General features: G+C 46.0%; 1 protein-coding gene across 1 annotated transcript in view; it reads left to right on the forward strand.

The window, feature by feature from the left end:
- The first annotated feature begins 7,621 nt into the window (after positions 1-7,621).
- papss1 (3'-phosphoadenosine 5'-phosphosulfate synthase 1) overlaps positions 7,622-18,520 on the forward strand; it is a 69,191-nt gene continuing 58,292 nt past the window's right edge. Inside the window, exons 1-3 of the mRNA XM_038792987.1 lie at positions 7,622-7,663; positions 7,960-8,074; positions 17,441-17,676. Of these exons, the coding sequence (XP_038648915.1) occupies positions 7,622-7,663; positions 7,960-8,074; positions 17,441-17,676 (393 nt within the window). The remainder of the gene's footprint in view (positions 7,664-7,959; positions 8,075-17,440; positions 17,677-18,520) is intronic.

Below are 18,520 nucleotides of genomic sequence, written 5' to 3' on the forward strand. Positions count from 1 at the left end.
TTGTGGTCAAATTAGATGAGGCAGCGGCTATATTATGGATGTGGAAAGAGGCAATTTTAGTGTTGGCAGGGATATGTGGTTGGAAGCTTATCTCCGGATCAAATATAACACCGTGGTTGTGAATAAACTTCAGTAGAAGTAGAGTGTTTAGAATCTGTTGAAAATGCATGGAACTTTGGTTGCTATAATGGAATGGCATTTATTTAAGTTTCAGATATGAATTTAATCCACTCACTGCAGAAGGCCAATGATCTCGTTCTTACCAGAGTCTTCTGCCCATTGATGCAAAAATATTCACTTCTGTTCACTTTGTGATATTTGGGTCTTATGTACATTTGAATACAGGACATCCTGCAGCTGTTGATTACTGACAGTATTGCTTCTTTCAATCATGGAGCAGGCAATCAGGATGCACCGCAGTCTTATTAAAAGGGGATATGATTCTTGTTCAGTCTAAACAAGAGCAATTGAAGGTTGTACTTCACAATTGTGGTGCCATTGGGCAATGCTCCATGGATCACTGCTGAGGTTGGTTTAAGTAGTTGAGTTGAAAATGCAGCATGACCCACCGCCATTCCTTTATCGTTGTTTTTGCTCATTGCGGATCCCTGGATGTTTCACTATGTTAAAGGTGCTGTAAAAATGCAAATTGCAGTTGTTGCCGTCCAAGTGATCTAAGCAAAGATGTTTCTGAAGAAGAGGGAAGAACAAAACTGGCTCATTCAAAATGGGAGGTAATAGAAATATGCAGTAGGCAAGCTGACATCTGCAAAGAGAAAAGGTAAATCAAACTGCCATCAGTATCTCAAACCAAAATTGGTGTACAAATGCTATGTGATTCTAGCATTTTCTGATTTTGTCTTTTGAGTGAGAGCCTCTTTGTGCGCCATCTCTGGCAAAAAAACCCAGCAAATCTGTTTGTTCTTACTGCAATTTTTTTTAGCCCTTCTTGGGATGCCAGTATTAATGGCAGGGCCCGCATTTATTGCCTATCCTATTTGCCCTTAATGTGGTGCGTTGCCTTGAACCATATGTGTTCCAGGTACATCCACAGGAGCGTTTTATTCCTGTAGCGTGGGATTGGGCCCCAGTGGTAATTGTTACTGAGATCCAGTCATTAATTCAACATAAGAAATAGGAACAGGAATTAGCCATGAACCCCAAGCCTGTTCCTTCATTCAATAAGATTGTGGAATTTAATCGCGGTTGGAGACATGGCAGCTGAGCCCATTTAATTGGGGCAGAGGGTGTGCGTCAGCCTCCCAGCGGTGGGAAAAACTCTTGCAATAGAGTTGGAACTGGGAACAGGCCAATGTGGGAAAACTACCCACTCATGGCAGGATGTCAATTACTGAGCAGTTGACTCCAATTATCACAGGGCTCAATGGAATTTTATAGTGGCTCAGGGATTAAATGTGAGTGCCAATTAAGTGTCCAGCAGACACTTACCTTGGTCAGGCTTATCTCATTGTCTAAGTACTAAATGGGAGACTCTTAACCCGAGGCTATGACCTCTAGTTCTAGATTCCAGTGCAGCAAAACATTTCCTCAGCACCTACGTTGTCAAAACCTCTCAGAATCTTATGTTTCAATAAGATCATCTCTCATTCTTTAAACCCAAGAGAAGATGGGGCTGTTCTGCACAATCTCTCTTAGTATGATAGCCCTCTCTGTCCAGGAGTCAGTGTAGTGAACCCTAAGCAGTTTCATAGTCTATTACTATGAGAAGTCTAGCAAGTGCCACAAAGAGTTCAAGGAAATACAAACATTGAGCAATCTAGAAAATCACAACATGTCTGCACGAGATGGTTGTCCTTGGAAAGAGCACTGGACAGATTTCTGGAACGATGTTCTGCGTTACAAGAGTACTTCTCCCAAGAAGCAGAGTCAGAGAAAGGAAAAAGAATGAAGGTTGACATTTCTGGAAATATTTCCACCAAACCCCCAGCGGCAGAGACCAACGAAAATGAATGCTCAACCTCAACCAAACACATACACACACACAAGGTAGTGTTACATGTATTATATCATCGACAACAAGAACATTGTTTGCAGGAACAAAAACCAGCATTCATGTTGTGAAAGCAAAGAGTGGATGCCTGGTTTCAGCTGCTGTCAGGAAACTGGCAACAGTCAGACCCAAAAAGACCAGTGCAGGATTTGTTCAGAAACTGCTGTTCTTGTGCAAGGTAGCAAGACTGACAATAGTAAGAAAGATGGAAAAAACAGCAGTTCAAGTGCTGGAAGCAAGAAGAAGTCTCCCACAGCTAGCAACCCCGTTGCTAATACGACAGAGCTATCTCAAGGCAAAGCTGCTGGGATTTATGCAAAGTTTGTGATAGAAACAAACTATTATCTTCCTCAATATACACTTACTGTGTTCAACAGGCTCAATCTAGAGCTCCAAAATCAAGCTCCCAAGATACAGATTCTATATCAGAAGTTGCTTGACTTTCATCAGGACTTGTTGCTTCGCTTTGTGAAACCTGCAATTGCCAGTGTTCCATTGCATGCACAAGGCCAAATGCAATCAAAAGTCCAATGAAGACCACCTCATTGGCGAACAAGCCAGGCAGTTCCTCAAGACGGGACACCTCCCCTCGTGAGATAGGAGTAACTAACTCATCAGTACGAAAGTACTATGTTGCAGTGAGAGACTATGTCACCACCAAATTCCCCCTTCAGGACAAATTGCTGCTACATGCAAGAGTGACAAATCCAAGGGGGAGGGCGGTGGGAAACTTTACATCAGTTTAATTAATCAATAATAATTGCTTATTGTCACAAGTAAGCTTCAATGAAGTTACTGTGAAAAGCCCCTAGTCGCCACTTTCCGGTGCCTGTTCGGGGTGGCCGGTGCGGGAATTGAACCCGCGCTGCTGGTCTTGTTCTGCATTACAAGCCAGCTGTTTAGCCCGCTGTGCTAAACCAGCCCCATAACCAGTTTGTTACTTTGCAAAGCAATTCCACGTCCTGGAAGATGTTCTAGATGATTTAGAAGTGGAATTTGCTCAATTCCAGGTTGAAACATTGGACAGTATTGCATTAGACAGATGATCAGATGAAGCTTGTGTGGATATCTCCCAGCTGAGGGGAAAATCAACCGGTGAGTTGCAGTGCCATCTTCCAAAAATCATGCTGACAGTCTGTTCAATCGCACATAGTAACGCCAAGATGAACAAATCTTCAGTGGTCAGGAAGAACTCCACTGTGTTTCGGCTCAGTGTAGGAACTGAGACACTTGCTGACTTCTTAACCCAGAAAGTCTCTGCTCCAGCCAAAGGACAGTGCTGTCATAAAATGCAATTCAGTGCAAAACTGCTTTGTGAGTGTAAAAGAGCTGCATGTGCATCCCTAAGTAAGCCCGAGGTTAACTCTGAAGTTGAGATGAAAGGTGATTGCAGCACTATCTTGACAAATGCAAAAGAGCTGCATCAGTAAGGTTGAACTGAGCTCTGATATTGGTGGAAAGATAATTTTAAACTTCATGTAAAAAGGCAAATGTTTTGTTCACATTTTTCATTCTTCGATTTGCTGAATGTTTGAAGCACATGATGATGTACCTGTATGAAGCATTGGATTTGCATTTTCCATTTGTGTTTTAGATTTGTGCAATAAAGGTGTAAAGCCATACTTCAGATTGGGCATTTTTCCTTTGAAATGAAAATCCAAATTTTACTGCCAAAATACTGATTTTTCCTTTGAAATGAAAATCCAAATTTTACTGCCAAAATACTGATTTTGGTATCTGGAATACTATGGGAATAATTTGGCAGCTCTGTCCAAAGTAGCTTCATTATCTCTGCATTGGAGAGAGGATCTGTTCTATACAACAGCAAATCATCTCCATACAAGGAAGCCCTAAGCACCCTCTCCTCTCTAGTCTCCATCACCCCGTTGACAACCTCAATGCCAGGCACTCGATTGCCAAAGCAAACAATAGAGGGGGGCAATGGGCAACCCTGCCTTGTGCCTCTAACTGGAAATATTCCGAGCTCACGGCATTCATATGAACACTCGCAGTGGGAGCTCTGTGTAAAAGATGGACCCAAGATCTAAATATAGGCCCAAACCTGAGCCTCCCAAGGATCTCGAACAGATACCCCCATTCCACGCTACCAAACATTTTCAGCATCTAGTGAAATCACCTATGGTTCAGGGATTTGAGAGGGGGACAAAATAATATTAAGCAGTCGTGTGTTGGCTGAAAGCTGCCTGCCCTTAACAAACCCAGTCTGTTGCTCTGAAATTGCCCCTGGATGGCAGGGCACCAAGCACAGTGCCAAAACTTTCTTCAACAGCTTAGCATCTGTGTTCAATAGGGCGATATGACCCACACTGTTGGATCCTTATCCTTCAAAATCAAAGAGATCGACGCCTGTGCCAATGTCGCCGGAAATCTACCAGGATGTTGCAAGTTTACCTGGATGTTTTCTGATATGCAAGGCATTAGCCATGAGGAGTGGCTGGATAAACTTGGTTTGATCTCACTGGAACGACAGAAGTTGAGTGACCTGATTGAAGTCTACAAAATTATGACGGGCATGGACAGAGTGGATAGTCAGGAGCTTTTTAGCAGGGTGCAAGAGTCAATTACTAGGGGGATCTAGATTTAAGATGCGAGGGGCAAAGTTTAGAGGAGATGTGCGAGGGAAGTTTTTTTTACACAAGAGGGTAATGGGTGCCTGGAACTTGCTGCCGGAAGAGGTGGTGGAAACAGGTACCATATTGACGTTTCAGGGGCGTCTTGACAAATACTTGAATAGGATGGGAATAGAGGGATACAGACCCCAGAATTGTAGAAGGTTTTATGTTAGACGGGCACAATGGTTGGTGTAGTCTTGGAGGGCCGAAGGGCCAGTTACTGTGCTGTACTTTTCTTTGATGTGTGTTCTAATCTCCCCCAGGACAAAGAATCATTAAACATATCTAGCAACAATGATATTTGCTGACCTGCAAATTTCTTGTAAAACTTTTCCAGGAACCCGTCCAGGCTCGGAATCTTACAAGACTGCAGTAGACCCATACATTCACGATATTCTTCCTTTTCTTTTGCTCTACCACTTGGATAGCTAGGCAGGCCATCCACAATTCTGTCATGGGTAACCTATCCTCCGGGGTCACCGACTTATAAAGTCTCCAGTAAAAGGCCTCAAAAGCCTTGCTGACCTTCCCTGGGGCGGAGACCAACCTGCCGCTCGAGTCCTCCCTCTGTACTATCTCCTGGGAGGCATCTTGCCGACTCAGCTCATCGCTAACAGGCGACTGGTCTTCTCCCCATATTCATAAAATGCCCCCTCGAGCACCGCAGCTGGTCCACTGCCGCCTTGTCCATTGAGAGCAGGCCAAACTCCATCCGTAAATCCTTCCTGCTCGCCAGCAACTCGGTTGTCGGGGCAAGCTGATGCTGGCGGTCCACCTGAGGATGGAATCCACCACCATCTGCCTCTCCACCCTTTCACTCTTCTTTTCATGTGGCTTATAGGAGATTATCAACCCCCTAGACTGCCATCAGAGCCTCCCACAGCATGGAAGGCGAGATAGTCTCACTCCTCTAATAAAATCAATGTACTCCCTTGGGGGTGGGGAGGTGCAGCGTGGTGTGCTCAGTTCCTCCCCCCCGAATCAGAATCTGCCATTCCTCTCGTGTGGGACACTTCAGCAAGTACTCTGAGAACTCACACCAGGCCCACCCAAGATGGCTACCAAATCCCCCCCTCCAAACAGAATAAAGAGAACACCATCAAAGAACTACCCCCACCCACACAACCTGTTACCCATCAATACCACACCCAAATCAACTAGCAAAGAATAAGGTAAACAAAGCCACCCCCCCCCCCCAAACAAGCTTAACCCCAAACAAAAACAAAACTCCTAAGCTCACCCTTCAAAGAAACCCACAGTTACCTTCACCACTCTGTTCCCATTAACTAACTATGCAGCTAGCAGGGCGACCCCTGCTCAAAAGAACAGAACAAATAACCATAACATCAGCCAGTTCCCCCACCCGTATTCAACGTTAATAGTTTGAAATAAAAAGACCAAGAAAAAACAATAACCCCCCACGCGCACACACAAGTTTAAAATACAAGTGCAATCTCCAAAATGTCCAACCGACATCCGAAATATCACATGTCCACCCTCCAAAAAAAAATACCACAGCAGATACAGTTCACATGCAGCTTGACCCTGTCAGTGTTTCTGTACAAACACTTCTGCATTCTCCAGTGCATGAAAGTAGTAATCTGTCGATTCGGAAGTTACTCGGAGGCACCAAGTTGAATGTTGCTCCTGTACAATGCAACCTTGGCCTTGTTGAATGCTACACACTTAGCTAGTTCAGCCCCCACATCCTGGTAGTGTCTAATGACGTGGCCCTCCCATTTATAGTCCTGGTGGTCGTTTGCCCACCGCAGGACCCTTTTCTTGGTAACTGAAAACGCACGATAATCGCACGTGGTGTTTCACCAGAATGGACTTTCTGTCTGTGTGACCTGTGGGTCTGATCCAACTCAAAAGTGAGGCTGCCAATCCACCCTCCCCACCATCTTCCCAAACATATATTCCATTGGGTTCGGACTTCCCGAGGCCCCGGCAGCCCAACGACTCTCCGATTCTGCCATCTGGTGCGAATTCCGGATTATCGCCTTTCGCCCTGAGTGCCTTGTTGTCCTCAGCCACCCGTGCCACCTCTGTTTCCTGGGAAGTGATCTGGTCACTCTGCCTGGAAAGGGCCACCTCCACATCCTTTAGCACTGCGCCATGCACCTTTACAGTCCTGGGTTTTTTCAGGACTGATCGAATAGGGGACAGGGCCCCTTTGATTGCTCTGTCTAGGTCTTCAAATATGGCCTGTTGCAGCTCTTTAAGTTCCTCTGCCAAGATGCCAATAAGCATCTCAGCGGTTAGCGGAGTCGCCAAAGACACAGCTGGAGCCTCTGCCATTTTCTGAGCATATGTAGCTTTCGAAGCTCCTGAGTCTTGACGACGAATCTTTACTCTTCTGATTTTATATTTATTGGACATTCCTTTAACTTGGGACTCATCTTATCAAACTAACCAAGCTCCTCCCAAAGTCGCCCCCAAAAACCAGGTGAAAAGGGTCAAAATCAGGGTACTCTGGCAGGAGCCACCTGGTGTGCAGCTATTGTCCCTGCTAGTCCGGCTGTGCCAGAGTGATACCCGAATGGGATGACAGTGCCTGGTGGCATCAGGGTTGGCAGGTCACCAGCCTTATCCGAGCCTGACCACCCAGGCCCCTGATCGCCTAGGACACCCCCTCCCCCCCTCCAAGTGTAGGTACGCCTGGTACACATTGGTGGAAACAAGTGGTAAATGACGCTTGCTCGGGGTCTCCAAGGTTCGGGCATTAGATTCCAAGCCTTGGATAACTCCGGTGCAAACATATTCAAGTGAGACTAACTGCACACTTGAATACAGATTGCGATGCCTTGCGAGATCTCATTAGATCTTGGGAGGCATAACGAGGATGTTAAATCTCTGAGGGGGGGCTCGTGAGATTTAATGGCCTCGACGTGTCCAAAATTGGGTGTGATGAGACCAGTTGGTTGAGATCTACATCGCTCCTGGGATCGTAACAATCTTCTGAGAATTGTATAAAATGACAGGTTTAAGCACAGAAATGGGCAATCGGGACCAACGGGTGAATAGTAGTCTATGCCTCTTGCGACTGTCTTAATCCTTTCAGCCTGACATCCCTTTGTTTTCATGTTAGTTATCAAGCTCCTCCTAAGTGCATCTATGCTACTTTCTTCAATTATCCCATGTGGTAGAAAATTCCACATCCTAACCACTCTCTAAATCCAATGTTTATGGTCCCCGATTCATTGAAAGAGTAAGTAGTGCAAAGCTAAGTGCAGTGTTTTTCTGTTGTTTAAGTAATGTTCCTTATGCCCTGTATACCATTAATTTCTCATGCTGTGATCATGTATCTTGCAGGGTAAACAGAGGGCAACCAATGTAACCTTCCAGGCGCACCATGTCAGCAGAAACAAGCGTGGACAAGTTGTCGGAACCAGAGGTGGGTTCCGAGGATGCACCGTCTGGCTTACAGGTAACATCCGCTTATTCTTCCTTTGAATGTTCCCGAGACTCTGCACTCTAAACTCTGTAGCATTGACCACCTCTGCTCTACTTAACATATGATACAATGGAAATTTTAATCCATACCCTTTTCCCACCACGCTGATTCCCTCCCTCGTACTTAAAAAAAATAAATTAATAATAATTATTTTTTCCCAATTAAGGGGCAAATTAGCGTGGCCAATTCACCTAACTTGCACATCTTTGGGTTGTGGGGCGAGACCCACGCAGACACGGGGAGAATGAGAAAACTCCACACAGGCAGTGGCCGGGGCAGGGATCGAACCCTGGTCCTCAACGCCGTAAACCCTCCTCGTATGTTGCACCCTCCATTCACTCTAACTCACTTAAAATTTCACTATTCACCTCCTGTCTTGATCTCAGTCTTGCTTGTTTGCTTGTCATCCTGTCCATGTTAGATTATCTTTGTTCCCTTTCCCTCAGTGCATTTATTTCAAAATCATTGCCCTCACCTACAGACCTTTGCCCTGAATCCGAGACCTCCTTTACCTTATGCCCAGTGTTCCTTTAACTCTGCTGAGAACTGAATTCATTTACTGGTTTGTTCCCCTTTCTCAGACACCTTGTACAGCACACTCCTTCCTCAATTGATGTCAGATTTAAGTTCAGCGCATGCCTGCAGCTTACTCTTTGAATTTCTCCTCCCTGCTTTTATCGTCCCTCTCTGAACCTACCTATTTGTCCATGCAGTTGGCCAAATTTCTTTACTTGATGTCCAGTTTTGCTCATCTGTGAAGCCCCTTTCGAGTATCTAAATGGGTTTATTGTTGTTGTGTGTCCTTTTCCTACTTTTTGCAGTTCTTGAAGATGAAGGTTCAGGCATTGATCAGATTAGGTTTTTTTTATGTTCACTCAGGTTGTGGGCTTCACTGGCAAGGTAGCATTTATAGCCTCACCTAGTTGACTTGAGAAGATGGCGAGGTGTCATCTTCTTGAACCCCTCATTTATGCAACCGAGTGCCCTGCTTGGCCATTTCACCAGGCAGTGAAGTGTTAAGCTCCTGAGACTAGAGTCACATATCGGTCAGACCGCACAAAGGCAGCAGGTTTCCTTCCCCCAATGTCTTCAGTTTTTATTACAATCTGCTAGCTCGTTTATATGTCAGTTTTTATTCTAGATTTTAAAAGCTAGATTCAAATTCATAAACTGCTGTGGTGCCATTTCTGCGTGGGTCTCACCCCCACAACCCAAAGACGTGGTGGCTAGGTGGATTGACCACGCTAAATTGCCCCTTATTTGGAAAAAAAAGAATTGGGTACTCTAAATTCAAAAAAAAGAAACAAAATGCTGTGGTGGAATTTGACCCCCACCCCCCCGGACGACACCCAATGCTACCCAACCTTCGAAAGAGTACCATAAATGACACCCAAGAGTTGTAACCCCCGCCCCAACTCCTCCCCTCCACTTCCTCTTGTAAAACTCCTCTCCCCAACCTCGGTTCCTTCCCCCCAACTTTCCACCCCGGCCAGACCCCTCGGACCCTGTTCTGCCAGGCTCCGATGTCCGCAGCCCCTCCCCCCCACCTCACCCCCGTTCGCAGGCCGGCTTAAACCAGCCAGCGTGGAGGCCCCTGCCCGAGTCTCTTTCCCCCTTGCCCGGCTCCAGGAAAAACCCAGAAGTCCCCTTTAGCACACAAACCCCGCATATACACCCACACCCCAAAGAACCCTCATTCCGACTGAAAGTCCCATTTCTTCCCTTGTCCAAATATATACATCGTTGGCTCCTATAGCCCACACACCAGCACGCAGTGAAACAAAAGAGAAAAAATAGTCATGAGGTAACATCGGTACATGACCCTTTCTCAATTCTGCCACAGTCCTTCTGCCTCCGCTGTTTCCGCCGTCCCAAAATAAAAGTCCTTGAACTTGTTATGTCACCCTCAGCTTCGCTGGATATACAATGTCCGCACTGCAACCTTGCTATGTTACAGTGCCCTCTTTCACCCGGCTGAAGGCTGCCCGCCCTCCTCGCCCGCTCCACCGTAAAGTCCTGGTATATGTGTATACCAGCTCCAGCCCACTGCACCAACCCGCTTCTGCTTAGCCCAGCACAGAACCTTCTCCTTTACACTGTACCTACAGAAGCAAAGAGTCACTACTCTTGGCAGCTCGCTCGCCTTGGTACAGGCCTCCACAACCGATGAGCCCGATCCAGCTCGTATCGGGAGGGATCCTCCCCCTCCCCCAATAGTTTTGCCAACATCGTGGCAAAATACTCAGTCGGCCTCGGTACTCTTCCACTCCTTCGGGCCAGCCCCACAATCCCTCAAATTCTGTCGCCTGGATCTGTTTTCCAGGTCTTTCCATTTTGCCTCGCAGATCCTTGTTGATCTCTATCACCTTCTGCATCTCCTTCCCCATCGAGGTAAGTTGATCACTGTGCTGCAATAATGTCTCTTCCACTTCCTTCAGCGCCTCGCCTTGCTCCCGCACCTCCGCCACTGCGCTCGCCACCGCCGTCCTCACTGGGGTAATCGCCTCCTCCACCAGCACTTTCACAACCGCCCCCATCTCCTTCCTCATTGGCTTCCATAGTTTTGTAAACTGCCTTTCGAGTTCCACGGCCATCACCTTAGTTATTTCTTCAGCCGTAAGCAATGCGGCCTCCCCGGTGCTCCAGCCTCCATTTTCTTTACTGACCCCACGGTAACCTTTCCACTCCCTGACGGACTTTCAGCTGCTTTTTTCACGGCCGTTTTTTTTGCTGGTCTTCGACATTTCCCTTCCCTGTGCTGCCTCCCGACTTTTGCTGCCTCCGCTGCCCTTTGGACCGGGCGTTAACTCCTGACAATGCCGTTCCCGACCGGGAGCCCTCCAACACGTGGCTACCTCCCGCCCGCCGTTACCGGAAGTCCGAATTGGAATAATTTATTGACTGAAGAAACATGTTTTCCGTTTCTCTATCTGCTTAGTAATTGTGTGTGGATAAGAGGTGACAAAAGTGGAGATGTGAGAAATTTGAATGTTTTTTTTCCACTTGTTGTTTGCTCTCATCTTCTCTAAAGTTGTTGACTACATTTGATCTTTTGACTCCTCATGTCTAAAGGTTTTTTAAAAAAAAACACAAATCATGGCTCTGGCTATTGACAAATGGAAAGGGTGAACTCTACCTTCAATTTCCACGTGAATTGTTTTGTTGTTTTCTTATTTTTCACCGCCTCATCTCATGTACACCAAAGCTCTTGTTGTATTCCAGTTCCGCAGGGCTGTTCTGCATTCCCTTTTTTCGCCACCTTCCTCGTGATGAGAACATGAGGAAAAGGAGCGGGGGTAGGCCATACACCCATTTCAATTTTCTGTGCCATTCAATAAGATCGTGTCTCACTTCTACATCATTGTCACTTTCCTGTTGTATCCTCATATCCCTCGATTTCCTTTGTGCCCAGAAATCTACCGATCTCAGTCTTGAATATATTCATCGACTGAATATCCACGACTCTCGGGTTAGAGATTTCAAAAGATGCTGAACCATTTGGGTGAAGAATTTTCTCCTCATGTCAGTCCTTAAATGACTTGCATCTTATCCTGAAATTTAAGAACCCCCTCCCTCCTCAATTCTAGACACTCTGATAACAACTTACATATGCATTTAATGTCGTAAAATATTCCAAAGCACTTAATCAGAGCAATATCAATAAAGGCACTTTTCATAACACACTGAGCTACAGAAGGAGGGGATCAGTTCAGATTGGCCAAAACCTTAACCAAAGAGGGAGGGCTTAAGGCAGATCTTGAAAGGGGAGAGTGTGGCGCACAGATTTTGGGGAGGGACCAGGCAGCTGAATGCATGGCCTCAGGTATTGAAGTTATTAAAATCATTGTTGCTAGAGACACCAGAATTAGAAGGGGGGCAGAGTCCTTTTAGGCTAAAGAAGGCTATAGAAATAGGTCAGCAAGCACGGTGCTAATGGTTGAATTGAACTAGGAGTGAGTTAAGATGAAGACTTCAGATCTTCAATGAGTATATTTATGAAGGGTGGAAGAAACATAGAAAATAGGAGTTGGAGTAGGTCATTCAAGCCTGTTCCACTATTCATTATATCATGACAGATCATCCAACTCTGTAATCTGTTCCCGCTTTCCCCCCATATTCTTTGATCCTTAGCCCCCCAAGAGCTATATTTTACTCCTTGAAAACATACATTGTTTTGCCCTCAACTACTGTATTTTTCCAAAATGACCCCTGGTTCTGGACATCCCCACCATCGGTAACATTCTTCGTGCATCTACCCTGTCGAGTCTTGTTGGAATTTTCTAGGTTTCTATCAGATCCCCTCAGTCATCTGAAGTCCAGCGAATATAATCCTAACCCATTCAATCTCTCATACGTCAGTCCTGCCCCCCCAGGAATCAGTCTGGTAACATTCGCTGCACCCCCTCTATAGCAAGAACATCCTTCCTCAGAGAAGGGGAACAAAACGTAATATTTCATATGGGCCTCACCAAGACCCTGTCTAATTGCAGCAAGACATCCCGGCTCCTGTGTTCGTACCCTCTCACTTTGAAGGCCAACATACAATTTGCCTTTTAAAAAAATATATTTTATTAACAAATTGCAATTTACAAAATACAAAATAGAAAAAATAAACATTTGCATATATCAACCATAAAAAGCAGAAAAGGAAAGAATAACCCCTCCCAAAGCCTAATCTCTTTCTCTCCCGCCCCACCCCCCTTTAACAACCAGCAGTGACCAATTACTTGAAATAAACAATAAAAGGCTGTCATCTCCTATAGAACCCCTCGATTGCTCCCCCCTCATGGTATACTTAACTTTCTTGAAGTATAGAACTCCTTCAGATCCTCCAGTCACACTGAGGCATTGGTGGAAATGGAGACCTCCACCCCAGCAATACCCACCTCTGGGCAATCAGCGAGGCGAAAGGCCTGGACAAGGGTCCTCGCATCCGTCTGCAGTTCTGACGAGTCTGACACCCCAAATCTGACCACTGAAGGGCAGGGTCCTGCTCAGTTTTCAGAATCACCGACATGGTGCTAACGACGGAGACCCAAAAACACACAAACTGGAGACAAGACCAGTATGTGTGCACGTTGTTAGCCGGACCTCCTGAACAGCTCAAACCTGACCTCCACCCCGAAAAAGAAGCAACCTGTGCTGGACTTAGTCAGGTGTACCCTAAAAACAAATTAAGTTGGATCAAACCAAGTCTTGCGCATGAGGATGTAGCGTTCACTCTGAGAAGGGCCTCACTCCGCACCACACCATCCAATATGGGCCCCAATCCTCCTTCCACCTACCCGTAACCCCCTCCACTGACACTGAATCCCCCGACAAAATCCGTCAATACGTACCGGAAGTGCCCCCTTCCATTAGAGATCTTGGTCGTGCCACGGAATGTGGGGAAACCCCATCTCGCAAAGTTGCAAACTTGGAGATATCTGAATGAATTGAACCCGAGAGCACAAACTTCGCCGTCAGTTCCTCAAGACAGGCAAACTGGCCCTCTAGGAACAAATTTCCCACTCTCTTCAGCCTCTTCCCATCTAGCCTCCTGAATGTGGCATCTAATCTCGAACAGATGGTTAGCACAGATGGGAGCCAGCTTCGACACTGTCCCCAATTTAAAATGTCAAAATCGTTCCATATCTTCAACGTGGAAACAACCACTGGATTTGATAAATACTTTGGTAGTGAGAACGGGAGCGAGGCCGTCAGTAATGCCCCAGTGCAGACCCCCTACATGACCTCGGTTCCATCTATACGCCCATAGCCCCCAGTTCGTTACACCAACCCAACACCTTCTCTGCATTAGCTGCCCAGTAATAAAATATCCGGTTCGGCAACCCCTGGCCCCCTGAATATCTATCCCTTTGAAGGGCTGCCCTACAAGTTCTAGAGGCCATGCCCACCCATATAAAAGGATGATAGAAGACCATAAGACATAGGAGCAGAGAATAAGGCCACTTGGCTCATTGAGTCTGCTCCGCCACGCAATCATTCAATCATGGCTGGTATTTTTCTCATCCCCATTCTCCCCATATCAACTTCTCAACCCTCCCAAGAAAAGATTTAAGAAGGGATACCAGTAGACACTGGGAGGAAAAAAATTCATGCGGGAATGTTCATCTTAATTGACTGGATCTTGCCACAAAGGGCAGATATTTTTGCCTTTACCACCTGCCTGCACCTGCATGCCTGCCCTTAATGACTGTGCGAGGATACCCAGGTCTCGTTGCACATTTCCCCATTCTTCATTTAAAGCCATTCAGATGATAATTTGCCTTCCTGTTTTTGTTGCCTCACATTTGTCCACATTATACTGCATCTGCCCACTCACGCAACTTGTCCAAATCACACTGAAACATGATCTAATTGCCATTACAGAAACATGACTATGGCTACAGAGAAGAATCCATAGAATCCCTACAGTGCAAAAGGAGGCCATTCGGCCCACCAAGTCTGCGCCGACCCTCCAAAAGAGCACTCTACCGAGACCCATTGCCCCAGCCCTACCCCATTACCCCGCGCATTGATCATGGCTAATCCATGTAACCTGCACATGTAGTTGTTTGAGACCTCCGCCAACAGTAAGAATAACTGGTTTAATTCCCAGCAAGCTGTGTCTGTGAGGAAAGCATGATTTTAAGCATGGCGGCTGGAGAGAAAGAGCAGGAGACTGAACCGTGGCTGGAGCGGAGCTGGACACCAGGCCAAAGGACCGGAGAAGCGGTGAGAGGCTGATGAAGCCGAGCTGGCGATGCAGGTTTTATGGACAGCGAGAGAGGATGTAAATGAAACAGCTCCGAAAGAGCGGGGTTCATGGCAGACGCTCTTGGAAAGGCTGGGATGGGGCAACAGCAGGCCCACATTGGTGGGGCTGCTGGTGTTGGTGCCGGTGGGGAGACAGTCCAACTGGGCAGGGGTTGGGTTGGCACAACGAGGCCCAGACACTATGGAAGGAAGTGAGGCCGCCTGGAACATCTTCATTCACCACGGTAGCGGCCCAGCTTCCCCCAGCAGCAGCAGGCTGGGCCCGGGGGCCGGAGGAGTCGGGAACAGCTGGAGGAGCAGAGGCAGAGAAATATGAAAAAGGAGAAACCAAAGGCGGTGATGAATACGACTAAGATCAAAAAAGGGAAAAAAAACAACAAGCTGCAGTTGGGTATCAAAAATGTTTCTTTTCCCAAGATGTTGCCGGAGCATGGCGACTCCGCGAGCTCTCCCCAACAAATCCCCATCCTACATCTTTTATAACTTATTTATGGTATGTTCTATGTTTTCATGTATGGAGCCTGAATTGTAAGAATACTTTTCACTGTACCTCATACACGTGACAATAAATAAATAAATCATACCTTTGGACTGTGGGAGGAAACTCGATAACCTGGAGGAAACCCACACAGACATGGGGAGAATGTGCAAACTCCAGACAGACAATCACCAAGGCCAGAATAGAACCCGGGTCCCTGGTGCTGTGAGGCGGCAGTGCTGACCACTGTGCCGCTTCCTCACCGTTACATACTCGCCACAGCTCGCCCTCCCACCCAGCTTTGGTGTCAGCTGCATGTTTGGAGATATTACATTTAGTTCCCTCATCTAAATCATTAATATATATTGTGAATAGCTGGGATCCTAGCACCGATCCTTGAGGTATCCCATTAGTCACTGCCTGCCATTCGGTAAAAGCCCCATTTATTTTTACTCTGTTTCATGTCTGCCAGCCAGTTTTCAATCCATCTCAATACACTGCCATGCGCTTTAATTTTACACGTTAATCTCCGGGACTTGTTGCAAGCCTTCTGAAAATCCAAATACGCCACATCCACTGGCTCCCCCTCATCAACTCTACTAGTTACATCCTTACCCAGTAGATTTGTCAAGCATGATTTTCCCTTCGTAAATCCACACTGACTGTCCGATCCTTCCCCCATTTTCCAATTGTACACCCCCCGTTTCCAATTGTAGCCCCGTTTTCCAATTGTAGCCCCGTTTTCCAATTGTAGCCCCGTTTTCCAATTGTAGCCCCGTTTTCCAATTGTAGCCCCGTTTTCCAATTGTAGCCCCGTTTTCCAATTGTAGCCCCGTTTTCCAATTGTAGCCCCGTTTTCCAATTGTAGCCCCGTTTTCCAATTGTAGCCCCGTTTTCCAATTGTAGCCCCGTTTTCCAATTGTAGCCCCGTTTTCCAATTGTAGCCCCGTTTTCCAATTGTAGCCCCGTTTTCCAATTGTAGCCCCGTTTTCCAATTGTAGCCCCGTTTTCCCAATTGTAGCCCCGTTTTCCAATTGTAGCCCCGTTTTCCCAATTGTAGCCCCGTTTTCCAATTGTAGCCCCGTTTTCCCAATTGTAGCCCCGTTTTCTCAATTGTTGCCCCGGCTTCCAATTGTTGCCCCGGCTTCCAATTGTTGCCCCGGCTTCCAATTGTTGCCCCGGCTTCCAATTGTTGCCCCGGCTTCCAATTGTTGCCCCGGCTTCCAATTGTTGCCCCGGCTTCCAATTGTTGCCCCGTTTTCTAAATTCTTCGACTGTTTTCCTGGAGGATGGGAGGCTGGCCAGAGGAGCATTGGAATAGTCAGGCCTAGGGGCTGGTTTAGCTCACTGGGCTAAATCACTGGCTTTTAAAGCATACCAAGGCAGGCCAGCAGCGCGGTTCAATTCCCATACCAGCCTCCCCAAACAGGTGCCGGTATGTGGCGACTAGGGGCTTTTCACAGTAACTTAATTTGAAGCCTACTTGTGACAATAAGCGACTTTCATTTCATTTCAGACGTGACAAAGATATGGATGAGGGTATCAGATGAGCTGAGACAGGGTTGGAGTCGAGTGATGTTATGGAGGTGGAAATAGACAGCCTTGATGGTGGTGGGAATCTCAGCTCGGGATCAGAAACAGCACCTTCCAATTCGGGGTCAAACACAACACCAAGATTGCTGACTGCCTTGCTCAGTTTAAGACAACTGCCAAGGTTGGAAACAGCATTTTGAAAAGGAAGTTTGTGATGGTTTATATGGGCCAGCCAGATCTGGCGATGGATGGTTAAGCCTTGCTTTCGCAGAGGTGTTTATTGTTTGAGGATTTATCAGGAGGTGACAAGTCACCTTCCCCAGATCATGTCATGGGATCTTTATGGTCCCTGAAGAGGACACGGTGGGCCTTTGTTTAATTTGTCACCTGAAAGTCCTACCCGAGTGTATTAGGGTATCAGCGTGGACTATGGCTCAATTTCTAGAGTGTGTCTTGAGCCCACACATTTTCTTATTCAAGCTGACCCTTTCTAACTCTGCACAGAATGTTTGCTGAAGGTGGTTTCATTTAAATATGCCCAACTTACTCTGATTTTGTTGTATTTACAGGCTTGTCTGGAGCTGGTAAGACGACGGTTAGCATGGCATTGGAGGAGTACTTAGTTTGCCATGGCATACCCTGCTACACGTTGGATGGTGACAACATTCGACAAGGTCTGAACAAAAACTTGGGTTTTAGCCCAGGGGACCGTGAGGAGAACATTCGACGTATTGCTGAAGTGGCCAAGCTGTTTGCGGATGCTGGACTTGTGTGTTTGGCCAGCTTTATTTCTCCATACACAAAGGTACTCAACTCTTCTCCATCCATGAGAAGTGCGTGGGATGTTTTGTTAGCACCATTCAAGTGCAAGTGGGCCACTTAACCTTTAACAACTTCAAGCCATACTTCATTCCATAGTATTCATCAGCTACGTTGTGGTCAGTGCTCACCTCCGGCCTTTCACTGTTTACTAAAATTCTTGTGAAGGGATACTCTTTTAGTCATGATTTTGCATTATGGTCATTTATCCACATTTAACACGAAAGTACAAATGTTAATATTTAGAATGGAAACCCTTTCTGTAAACAGTCACTTGTAACAATTTCTTGGCCAGTAGATGGTGCAATCATGAGACTTTCTCAGGTCTTCGAACTTGCGTCATCTGCAAATAAGTTTCTTTAATATATATATTCAAATCACTCTATTCTTCAACAGACCATGGATACTTTACTGATGTTTAAACTATATTTTGGTCATTATCACATGTTTTGGAGTCAGTACATCACTGCACTGTGTTTGATGTAATTTAACATCCTCCTTGATATCAAGGTATTCATTAAGACTTTGCAAATAATTTATTGATTTGGATGTGAAATAAAGTATAACTTAGAACACCAATAAGCACCAATTAAAGCATTTTTAAAATCTCTTAATAGTAAATTTGTAAACACGAGGTACAGAAACTACTGTTGAATTGGAATTTGTTCATGGTGATAGAGGTGTAACTTTTCACAATTTGATACGATGGCCATTTGAATGTTATGACATCTATCAGTCTGAGATTAGCTTCCATCTAGATACAACCTCAATGCTTCAAAGTTTAAGCAGGCCCACTATATTAGCTGCCCTAATTATGTTTGTAATAAATT

Source organism: Scyliorhinus canicula, chromosome 3 (genome assembly GCF_902713615.1).
Source record: "Scyliorhinus canicula chromosome 3, sScyCan1.1, whole genome shotgun sequence".
Taxonomy (NCBI): Eukaryota; Metazoa; Chordata; class Chondrichthyes; order Carcharhiniformes; family Scyliorhinidae; genus Scyliorhinus; species Scyliorhinus canicula.